The 12,329-nt window shown below is 47.7% G+C and overlaps 1 protein-coding gene across 1 annotated transcript in view; it reads left to right on the top strand.

The window, feature by feature from the left end:
- LOC149865103 (sodium channel protein type 5 subunit alpha-like) overlaps nucleotides 1–12,329 on the top strand; it is a 119,496-nt gene that overhangs the window by 54,309 nt on the left and 52,858 nt on the right. The window contains 3 exon segments of the mRNA XM_090049818.1: nucleotides 1,277–1,435; nucleotides 2,413–2,763; nucleotides 4,151–4,513. Coding sequence (XP_089905944.1) covers nucleotides 1,277–1,435; nucleotides 2,413–2,763; nucleotides 4,151–4,513 — 873 coding nt within the window.

Raw genomic sequence — 12,329 nt, 5'->3', positions numbered from 1 at the left:
CCAGCAGCCACCTAAGCTACCCAGGAGAGCTGGAAGGAGAGAGCTAAGGGGGACTTGTGGCTTGTGGTGAGGCAGGGACCAAAGTGGAGTGAATTTTAGTTGTGCAGCAGTTTGCTTGTATTTATGTTGTGATTCAGCTTGACACTGGAGGACCAGGTCATGGCTGTAGGGGAGGATGGAGCCATGGAGGGGTGCCTGTAGGGCAGATCCAACACAGGGCACAGGGCAGCAGCAGCTGTCATGCAGTAGTGGCCACAGCCACCACAGCAGAGGCAGCTACAGTGCACCACCAGGAGCAGGCCAGGTGGCTGCCGGGTGATTGAAAGTTTTGTCAGATAACCCTTGTACTCAGATGACTGCCTCTGAGGACCATGTCCACTGGAGCCCCAGGGGCCCAGATCTGTAGCAAGGCACATCCACTGCTGAACATGCCCCCAAACTCCATGGCATGCTGGTTGTCTTGCTGGCCAGATAGAATGGCTCTATGGGCCAGATCTAGCCCCTGACCCTATGTTTGACACCCCTGTTCTAGGGCAAGGTTTTTACTTGCTTATAATTTTGCCTAGCTTAGACTATTTAGGCTGAATTTTTCTGTACTGAGAGACTGCCTTATCTGAAAATTTCCCCTGCCAAAATTCAGTGTAAAATAATTCAGCTAGTTGCTGAGAGTGAGACAAGGGAAAATCAATTGTTTTTGAATATTGAAACCCTTTCTTTTGAAAGTTCTGGCAGCCCTATGATCTGGAGTAAGGACTTGAAGTTTGACTTATCTCTGTTTGTTAGAGAGATGACTTTTTGGATCCTTGCAAATAGATATCCAAAACTGGCCAAGCTATATGCCTTTGAAAAACCACAGCTTGCACATGCTCAGTAGAGTTTGACAAGAACTAGGATCAGAATCCTGAGGATTTGAGACTGGGACAAGGAGTCAACAGTAGGACTAGGACATGAGCAACTTGATGCTACTGGGGAAGTGGTCAAATCTGGAGGGGAATGGATAGAAGAATTGTTGCTTATAGGGTAAATTTCCCTCCAGAGCCTAGAATGTAATCTGAGATTCCTGAGTCCTGCTATTCCTTCGCGTCAGCAAGTGTCTATTATACCCTCAGAAATTGCACTGCATCTCCTCCACCATTGGGCGATGGCAAAAATTATGGCATCCTTCTTCCTGAGCAAATAAGTGTGGAGACAATTTGATATTATAGAGAGACAATCCTGCCAGGAAGCATGATCATATTGCCTTTTATACTGACATCAGTTTGTTTCCCTTTTACAGGTCTTCACTGGAATTTTTACAGCAGAAATGATCTTGAAAATGATTGCTCTAGACCCCTACTACTATTTTCAAGAGCACTGGAATATTTTTGACAGCTTAATTGTTGTGTTAGGCCTAATGAGCATACCTAAAGAAATAAATCTGTCATTTCTCAAATTGGTAATAAATCCTCTTCTTCTGTTTCACAAGATAATAAACTTTTTATATGGATCTATAAAAAGATTTCCCGCAAATAATTTTATTTTAGATTGGTGTATAGCTATTGCTAAACATTTTAGACTAGATCCATGTGACTATTTGTATCTAAATTGTTTAATGATTTTATAACCGTGTACTCAAACAGATTATCAATAAATAAACAAGAATATTACATTAGATCAGGGTATCAGACATACACTTGCAAGCTCAATTTGCCCTGTGGGGCTTTTCACTATAGTTGCCAATAACCAAGGCATTTAACACTGCTGAAGTTTTGTTTCTGGAGCTGCCAGAGTTGCAGTGTTGGTGTGGCCAGCATGCTGGAGGTGAATGCCACTGCTGAATTTAGTGGTTTCAGTTATCGCTGGCAACTGAAATCTACATAATTCATGCACTGGGTACATTCTGTTATTGACACTACTGCTGTGGCAGTCATGTTAACGGAAGTTCAGTGGCAGCAGTGTTAACTTCTTGGCTGCTAATGCCAACAGAGCAGTGCTTGTTGCCCAGAGAGAAGCCCTACAATCTGGATCCAGAGGTGGGTTGTCAGGCCCCTGAGAAGCCCTATGGTTCACACTTGGCCCACCAACCCATTTGCTTTGTTAGATAAAGCCAACAACACATTCAGGTGTTTCCTAAATGGTTTATGTGGGATACTACAAACCTTCTGTCACTGTTGGAAGTTGAAGATTCCTTGAAGATCTCTTGAAGATTCCAACTCTGGTCAGGATATGGATCTCTATATCTTTTCTCTGCAGAATATGTTCTTTTTCTCTCTCAAGATCTAGTTCAGACAGTGAAAGATTATAGAGCAAAGCAGTCATTTCTTTTCTGAGTAAACAACTTCCCCCCCTCTATATTTTTAGAAGTTCAATGTTATAAATATAGTATCTGATTTTTCTCCTACCTGATGCTGTTCTATTGTGTTTTATCTACAGCTGAGGATCTTCAAATTGGCAAAATCCTGGCCGGCCTTAAATAAGCTTATGAAAATCATTTTGAAGTCATTTGGTGCCTTGAGTAACCTCACTCTGGTTTTGATTATCACCGTGTTTATTTTTGCTGTAGTAGGAAAACAGGTTTTGGGAAGCTATTATGAGAATAGTACTCGAATAAGTACAGATGGGAAATTACGCTGGCATATGAAAGATCTCTCTCATTCATTACTTATTGTATTCCGAATTTTATGTGGAGAATGGATTGAAACCATGTGGGAATGTATGGAAGTGGCTGGGAAAGCGCGGTGTCTTCCTGTCTTCCTGACAGTCCTGGTGATAGGAAATCTAGTGGTGAGTTTTAAATATTTTTGTTTTTCACATGTATACAGATGTACTCTCACATCTCTTTTCCCAGGAAGTAAAAATGATCTCCAAGGCAAATACGTCCTCCTTTGAACTAATGTTTTGGTTACATAATGGTCAAAATATGTGCAGTAAATCAATGTGATATAGCAGGAATGTTAAACAGATGGCCTGTGGAGCCATTCTATCTAGAAGTTGTGGGGTATGGCTGCGGGGGAACGGTCTGCTGCAGAATCCAGGGCACTTAGGCTTCAGTGGACATGGCAGTCGGTAGCAGGTGGACAAGCAAGGGCTGCACAGCTCTGGTCACTTCACCTATTGTCATATTGTGGCCGTACTCCCCGGCTGCTGGACCCTGCCACATGCCCCATACTGGAGCTGGATCCACTGTAGCACAGGGCATGCAGCAGCAACAGCTCCAGCTCCAGCTTGAGCAAAAGGCAAGCAGTGGGGGCTGGAGCCACAGCTATGTTCTGGGTCCAAGCCAGAACTGCCATTGCCACCACCATCAAAAGGCTGGGGTTAGAGCAGGGGCTTAGTGCCATAGCAAGTGTGGGGCGAGCAGGACAACTGCCCCAGGTGCCGAAGTTAAGGGAGCGCCAACAGGCACTGCCCAGCCAGGTCAGGGTGCAGGATGGAGCCGTGGCCGGGTCATTTGCGGGGGGAGGGGGGTGCAGAGACAGGGGAAGGGCAACTCCCCCTGCCGCATGCGCTCCTGGCAAGCATGTGTGCCCCCCACCTCAGATTTGTGCATGGGGTGAGGGTGGGCTGCCACTGCGGGCTTTGCCCCAGACGCAGAACTTTGGAACCTTGCGCTCTGGATCCAGCTCAGGGCACAAGGTGAATTTGACCCTCCCCTCCTCATCTTACAGTATATACAGTGTATCATATAGATCTATGGCTTTAGTAATTGTGTCTATAACCCCTTTTTGTGGGTTTTTTTAATGTTGGCCGAGTAGCCAAAGCACTTCATGAGCCTTACAATTCTTCATTTCTACTTCCTTCACTCTTAGCGGGCTACAGGAACTAGATTTTCTCATCCAGTTGGTTTTGTTTATATCTGATGTATGATATAACTTATTCCTGCCTCCTTTGTAACTATATTGTTGTTTGCTTTCTTACCTTTCTATACTTTTTGTCTTTATGGAGTATCATTAAACTATGCCTTTTTGGATCTAACTAATCTAAATTCACGTATTATAGATGAATTCACTAAATTAAAAAAAAAAAACAGGAGAAAAATATGTTACTATGCTGATTCAAGAATAAGAGAGTTTGGGGTAGTTTTAACTTTAAAAAAAATCAAGGTTTTCCAAGGCTGGTTTTTCAATTAAAACAATTTCTTCAACTTACTTTTGCTCTCATTTGTCTTAAGGTACTCAACTTGTTCATTGCCCTGCTGCTGAGTTCCTTCAGTAGTAATGCCGAGACAACACCAGATGGGACTGAAATGAAGACAAAACTTCAGCTTGCTTTTGATCGTATTTACAGTGGTTTGCAATTCATGAATCGCATCATATGGGATCAAAGTGGCAAAATACTGAGACAAAGGCTGACGTTGCAAGCCTGTCAGAAGTCTGAAACGAAAGCAACTGCCCCAGCCGTGAAGATGTATGAGGATTTTGTGATGGATAGTAAAACATCTGTCTGTGTCCCCATTGCTGAGGAAGACCTGTACAGTGTGGAGTACGATGATTCATGCAGCATGTACTCCACAGAAATGGAGTATGGAAAATGGGTAAGAAATGTCAGTGTTTTGACATTCTTTCATACATTTGCCTTTGAAAAATTGTCTGTGGGACTTGACAGTAAACAGTAAGCTGGGTCGTTAATAATTTGGTTCTGTTATTTCTATGTGCCTAATACTTTAATCAGTGTACAAGATGGACTTCATTCCAGCCACATACCTGTTCTTTAATTTGATTTAAGCTTGCTAGGTTTGTTTTGAATGTCTTCATAGATTTCATAGACGTTAGGGCTGGAAGGGACCTCAAAGATCATAAAGTCCAGCCCCCTGCCCCAGGGGCAGGAAGTCAGCTAGGGTCAAAGCACCACAGCAAGATAAGAGTCCAAACATTTCTTGAAGGAATGCAGAGTAGGTGCCTGCACCACATCTGGAGGGAGTCTATTCCAGGTCTTGGGGGTTTGGACAGTAAAGAAATTTTTTCTTATGTCCAGCCTAAAATGATCTTCTAGGAGCTTATGAATGTTGGTCCTTGTTTTTCCTTGGGGTGCTCTGGTGAACAGATGTTCCCCCAGATCCTGATGAACACCCCTTGTGTACTTAAAGGCAGCCACCAGGTCCCCCTTGAGCCTGCGCTTTTCCAGGCTGAAGAGTCCCATGCTCTCAGCTTCTCTTCATAAGGCCTATTCTCTTGCCTTATGATTCTGTGATCATGCATGTGGCTCTCCTCTGGACTCTCTCAAGCTTCTCCACATCCTTCTTGAATTGTGAAGCCCAGATTTGGATGCAGTACTCCAGCTGCAGCCTCACCAAGGCTGAGTACAGCAGGAGGCTGACATCCTGAGATTTACTTGAGAAGCATCTATAGCTGCAAGCCAGAGTTTTGTTTGCTTTGCCAGCTGAGACACCACATTGGTGGCTCATGTTCATCTTGTGGTCAGTAATGACCCCCAAGTCTCTTTCAGCATTGGTGCTAGCAAGTGTAGCACTGCCGAGCCTATAAGTATGATGTGGGGTTTTTTCCCTGAGGTGGAGTATCTTGCATTTATCGGTATTGAACTTCATCAGGTTTGTGTCCACCCACTTACTTAGCTTATCCAAGTCAGCCTGGATCACTAGCCTGTCCTCAGGTGTGGATGCTGCGGCCCAAAGTTTAGTGTCATCGGCTAACTTAGCCAGTGTGCTTCTGACACCAATGTTCACGTCTTTGATAAAGATGTTGAAGAGAACTGGTCCAAGGACCGAGCCTTGGAGGACACTACTGGTTACGGAGTGCCATAATGACTCACTGCCATCGACCACTACTCTCTGGGTCCGACTTCAGAGCCAATTACCCAGCCATTGGACTGTGGTGTAGCCGAGGCCACAGTTGGCCAATTTTTCCATGAGGCGGTCATGGGACATCAGATCAAAGGCTTTTTTAAAGTCCAGGTATATGACCTCAATCTCTTCTCCCTTGTCCAGGTGATACATCACCTAGTCATAGAAGGAGATGAGATTGGTCAGGCAAGACCTACCTGTGACAAACCCATGCTTGCTATCCGTTAGGATGTTGCCATCAGCCAGTTCAGAAGGGTCTCCTTGATAATTTTCTCAAGAATCTTACCAGGGATTGAGTTCAAGCTGATTGGCCTGTAATTCCCGGGATCTACTTTCCGCCCTTTCTTGAAGATGGGTACCACATTGGCCTTCTTTCAGTCTTCAGGTACTTCACCTAAGCGCCACAAATTTTTGAATAATTTTGCCAATGGTTGGGCTATGACACCTGTCAGCTCCTTGAGTACCCTAGGGTGTAATCTGTCAGGACCAGCTGACTTGAAGGTGTCCAGCCTCTCAAGGTGATCCTTTACTAGATCAACACTGATGCTAGGTATAAATACACTCTGCCCTCACCCTGGCCACATTTTATTATATGAAAGAAAAATTTTTATGGAAAACAGAAAGTTGTCAACATCCAGTTTGGCAGTTTCAGTCTAGAATGTTTAATTCATTGCTGCGAGATATCGAATATACTAGCTGCTTTATAAAATTCATTGTCTGCATGAAAAAGCAGTTCAGAAAGTGCATATTGGCTTTTCTGGTTCCCTTATAGCAATGTGAATAGAAATAGATACCTTTCTGCTTCCTTATTTGTCCAGTGGTTTCCACAAGAGAATTGTTATTGATATTCCACTGTATTATACTTTTCCCCTCAATTTTCCCTTTGTTTTACATAATTCTGTTTTAACTCTATTTTCTCATCGCTAAACATCTTAAGTAGAGTTTGACCAAAAGAGAAATGTTGTTTATTCTTCTTTCTGTGCTCTTACTAATGGATGTGATTCAGAACCATTTGAAGGCAGATACTTTGAATCAGTGAGCTATTCATAAATTTACCACAATACTTAACTGAAATTCAAACTGGCACCCTGAAAATAAAGCAGGTGTTTTTTTTTTTTTTTACTCTTTCTTCTCCATGAAAATCTGAGATTTTTTTTTTTAGGCCCCCAGTTTACTTTCTGAGATGTTATAGACATCCTGTAACTCAGGGGCCCTGTCAGCCCAAGGTTCTCTTGGTCTGGTATCTGGTACCATATAAACCAGTACAACCTGTTCCACGGATGGGCTGTCGGCGACTAAACACTGCTCTAGTATATATATTTTAATATTATAAAAGCCTTAATCTGTGTGTCTGTCTGTCCATAACGCTTTATTCGTGCTCTCATTGCCTGACTGAAACAGCGAATCAGAGTGTGAATATGGTGTTCAGATGCGATGCAGCGGAGCACTGGCATGGTGGTGGGGACACAGGGAACAGAGTGGGGGGCAGCGGCAATGGACTGGATGGAATGGGTAGGCCTGCCCCCCCTCCCCTGTTTCGTTGCTCCATGGAGATGGCAGTGGTGACACTGGGTGGGAGTGGGGTCAGGAATGTATGGGGGGTGAGGCCACTGGTGCGGCCTCAGCCCGCCCCTCCCCCTTCCGTCATCGCTGCCTGGAAGGCCAATGTTGCAGCAGTGAAGCGAGGGGTGGGCCCGGCATAAGTGGGGAGAGAGTGGACCTGGCCCGATGTGGTGGTGGGGAAGGGGAGGGGAGCACTAGTCCCAGACCCAATGTGGGGGCAAGGGAGAAGTTGGCCTACCATGGTAGTGGAGGGGGAGCAGCGGGCCTGGGCCAGCCCAGCCCGGCCAAATGTGGCAGTGGTGGGGAGGAGCAGGCCTCCTTCTCCCCTCAGGCCTGGGTCCACTCCTCCCCACCCCCATATCAGCCCCAGGTATGCTCTCCCATCCCGCCACTGCCACCAGGTCGGCCCAGACCCATTGCTCCCCACCCCCGCCAAGGTGGGCCAGTTTCTCCCCACCCTCGGGCCTGATCCTTTCCTTCATCAGGCCCAGGCCTGCTGTGGCGTGGAAGGGGGGAGCGGTCTCAGATCCCAAGCAGCAGGAGGGAAGGGGGGAGTGGACCTAGATGGGGGGGCACTGGGCTCTGTCTCTGCCTGCTTCCCCCCCATCATTCTTGATGGACAGTTGGCTAGTGTGTGTATATATGTGTATGTGTATGTATATGTGTGTGTGTGTATGTATATTATGTATATGTGTGTGTGTGTATGTATATGTGTGTGTGTATGTATATGTGTGTGTGTGTGTGTGTGTGTGTGTGTGTATATATATATATATATATATATATATATATATATATAGGGGGTGTACAAATTGGGCCCTATTCGATTCGGTCCGAATCAGGCATAATGATTTGATCCATTGATTCAATCACTGTCCCCAGTTTGATTCGGCCAAATCTGACTCTGACAATTTGATGCTGATTTAGCAAATCAGTGATTCAGAAACGGGCATAGCTTTAGAAGTTTTTTCTACATACCATGAGGTAGCAGCGTGGCTTGTGATTGCTGTGATGCTGGGGTGGATGGGGGCATCCCACAGCAGCACGGGGGACTCCCCAGTGTGCTTGGCAGTGAGCCTAGAAGTGGACCAGAAGTACTTCAGGGAGCGTGCCAGGGGCCCCCCTGTGTCCCTCTGGCCCAGCAATCGGCTGTAGTGGGACCCCGGTTCTGCCTCCCCAAGACCCAGGAGGCACCAGTCACTGAGCAGGAAGGGGTGTAGGCTGTCCGGTAGTTTCATAGTTTCTAGAGTTGGAAGGGACCTGAGCAGATCATCTAGTCCGACCCCCTGCCATGGCAGGAAAGAGTACTGGGGTCAAATGACCCCAGCAAGATGTTCATCTGACCTCCTCTTAAACACCCCCAGGCTAGGAGCCTGCACCACTTCTCTTGGAAGCTGGTTCCAGACGCTAGCCGCCCTGACCGTGAAGTCGCGCCTCCTGATATCTAACCTAAACCTACCCTCTGCCAGCTTGTGACCGTTATTCTGGTCACTCCTGGCGGTGCTCAGGGGAACAGTGACTCCCCCAATGCCTGTTGATCCCCCCTGACTAGTTTATAACAGGCCACAAGATCCCCCTTCAGCCTTCTCTTGTGGAGGCTGAACAGGTTCAGGTCCCGTAGCCTCTCCTCATAAGGCCTGCCCTGTTGTCCCCTGATCATACGAGCGGCCCTCCTCTGGACCCTCTCCATGCTGTCGACATCTCTCTTGAAGTGTGGCGCCCAGAACTGGACGCAATACTCCAGCTGTGGCCTGACCAGTGCCGCATAGAGGGGGAGGACCACCTCCTTGGACCTGCTCGAGATGCATCTGTGGATGCATGACAAGGTGCGGCTGGCCTTCCTTACTCCCTCTCCACGCTGACAGCCCATGTTCATCTTGGAGTCAATGATGACCCCCAGATCCCTTTCCGCCTCCGTGCTGACAAGAGGGGAGTTCCCCAACCTGTAGGTATGGTGCCGGTTGTTCCTCCTGAGGTGCATCACCTTGCACTTGTCTGTGTTGAAACCCATCCTATTCTCATCCGCCCACCCTTGTAACCTGTCTAGGTCTGAGTGTAGCCTGTTGCATCCTTCCAGTGTGCCCACATCCCCCCACATCTTAGTGTCATCAGCAAATTTGAACAGGGTGCTTTTTACCCCCTCATCCAAATCACTGAGGAAGATGTTGAACAGTGCAGGCCTGAGGACCGAGCCCTGCGGAACCCCACTGCCCACGTCCTTCCAGGGTTTGAAGGACCCATCCACTACCACCCTCTGGGTGCGGCCCACCAGCCAGTTGGCGACCCATTTGACTGTGTGGGTGTCTACACCACAGCCCCCCAGTTTCTTAATGAGAACGAGGTGAGGAAGTCCAGGAAGACTATATCCACTGCTACCCCTGCATCTAATGATCTGGTGATCTGATCGTAAAAGGCCACCAGGTTGTTCTGACAGACCTGCCACTGATGAACTCATGTTGGTTGCCCCTAAGTATGCAGTCCCCTGCTGGCCCCTCCTGGATGTGTGCCAGCATCATTTTCTCGAACAGCTTTCCTAAGATCGAGGTAAGACTAACCGGCCTATAGTTTCCTGGGTCCTCCTTCCTGTCTTTTTTGAAGATGGGGACCACGTTGGCCCTCTTCCAGTCCTCCGGTACCTCACCAGAGCACCATGAGTGCTTGTAAAGTTGTGCCAGGGGACTCGCAATGACCTCGGCCAGTTCCTTTAGACCCAGAAGTGGACTCGAAATGCTTCTGGTCCACTTTGAGGTCTACTGCCGAGCACGCTGAGGAGCCCCTCATGCTTCTGTGGGATGCTCCATGCATCCCAGCATTGCAGCAATCACAAGCCCCTGCTACCTGGACGTATGTAGAAAAAACATTTAAAGCTGTCTCTATATCCAATTCGGACTGGCTTTCTTTTATACATATGTGTGCGTGCGTGTGTGTGTGTGCGCGCGCACGCACGCACATATATATATATATATGTGTGTGTGTGTGTGTGTGTGCGTGCATGTATATGTTTAGTTTTAACCATGGAAAAATATAGATTTGGGGTTACCTTTTTTTAATTGAAAATTGAGGATTTTTTTAAATTGGAGAAAACCAGGATCCCTGGTGAGGATGGTGTGTGAACACCCTGCAGGACTCAGAACAAGACTTGTTAAAGAGCAGATGAGCTCCCTGTGAGTCAGTGGTCATCCATATCTGGAAAGGAGATGAGCGCCCTAATGGTCGCAGTGGCCTCGGCACTGACTTGACATGACTAACTCAGGAGTGGGCAATTATTTTGGCCAAAGAGCCACTTAAGGAGTTTTAACGAAATGGGTTGGGGCAGAGCCCCCCCCAGGTCTTCCCCAGCCACAGCTCACCAAAACTCCCTGAGTGCCCTCTATGTACAGCTGAGTGGCTGGGATGGGGCTGTAGATTCAGCAGCATCCAGGAGCAGAATCCAGGAGTGTAAAAAATAGGCAGGGCTCTGGCCGGGGCTGGGATTGGGATTGGGATTGCAGGGTAGTAAAAGCATAGGGCTGGGCAGAGCTGCAATCTGCATGTCCCCATGATGGGTGCAGGGGCATGCAGGGAGCAGGTTGCAGCTCTTCCCTGGGCCCTGGCCCCTGGCCCCTTGCCCCACGCTGTCTCTGCCCAGCAATTCCATGGTCTCCATGGAAACAGGCTGGGACCCGCATGGCTGGGCAGATAGGATGGGGCCACAGATGGTCAGGGAGCCATGTCTGGGAGTGGGACAGGCCGCTAGGACTGGGTCTGGGGTCTTGGGGTGGTGATAGTGTGGGGCCAGGGCCTGGGGCAGAGCTGTGATTCCCCTCATGCCCCTGCCTGTAGAACGGGCGCCCATCACAGGGATGTCCACACAGGGATGTGTGGACAGCTCTGCCCCAGGCCCTGGCCCTGCATTGTCACCTGTGATCCTGATCCCCAGCCACATCTGCCCAACCCACTCCCGGACATGGCTCCCCACCAACCCAAAGCCCCATCCCAGCTACATACCTTTTCTGCACTGGTCTGCCACCCCCCGCCCCCCGACAATGGGCCAGGGGCAGAGGAGCCATGGTGCCCAGGAAAAGGGGCCAGGCCAGGCCCAGCAGCAGCAGCTGGAAGGAGCCACCACTGGGGCTGCTGGGAAATGGACTCTAGCCACCGTGCCACTCCATTCCCACTGCATGCCAAGGAGTGACAGGACTGGCTGCACATGCCACAGCCTGAGCTGCTCCCTGTGCCTGATCTAGGTGGGTCCAAGGGACATGCTGCAGGCTGGACAAGCCACCTCAGTGGCCCGGATCCAGCTCATGAGCTGTATTTTGCCCATCCCTGATCTTACTTCTTCACATGTCTCCTTTTGTTACTTTTTGTTTTCCTTGTATTCTAAATTATTCCTGTTCCCATGTCTATGTTTCCCTTTGTCTCCTTTAGTTTTTTTTTTCCCCTCCTTGTGTTTTTCTTTTTTCTTTTATTCTTAATAAGTGGCATTTTGTAAAATAAAATGGAATTTTGCATTATTAATCTAGGGAAAGAGATAATAGGTCTCCGGTGAGTATCGCTCCTAATTGCTTGATTACTTGTAGTATAAGTTGCATAATGTAATTTTTTGTAACTGCATGTCCATTAGGGCTGTGCAAAACAGCACTGTTTAGTTTTGCCTTCCATTTCACCATTTCAATGGGACAGTGTTTCACTTCAAGTTTTGTTTCGTTTCGAAACACTGTTCTGTTTTGCTTCCTCAGAACTGTTTCACTGTTGCAACGCTGTTTCAACGTTTCGCGCACCGGCTATAATGGGGAAGCACAAACCTGCCTATTACTTTGTCATTTTTTGGCAGATTTGGATGAAAACAGCAGGGGTGGCCCCTTCTGAGGGCAGAATGCCTTCAAAGTTTCAAGGAGATAGGTGCAGGGGATTCTGGGAAACTGTACCTCAAAGTCTTGAAAGCAAAACTCGTGTGCGTGTTACGGTGCAGCAGATTGAAAACTGCAGGTATGGTATCCCCTGCTGA

Source organism: Crocodylus siamensis, chromosome 5, assembly GCF_052110815.1.
Source record: "Crocodylus siamensis isolate JL-2025a chromosome 5, ASM5211081v1, whole genome shotgun sequence".
Classification (NCBI taxonomy): domain Eukaryota; kingdom Metazoa; phylum Chordata; order Crocodylia; family Crocodylidae; genus Crocodylus; species Crocodylus siamensis.
Note: the sequence above shows the minus strand (reverse complement) of the source record. Positions and strands in the feature narration are given on the sequence as shown.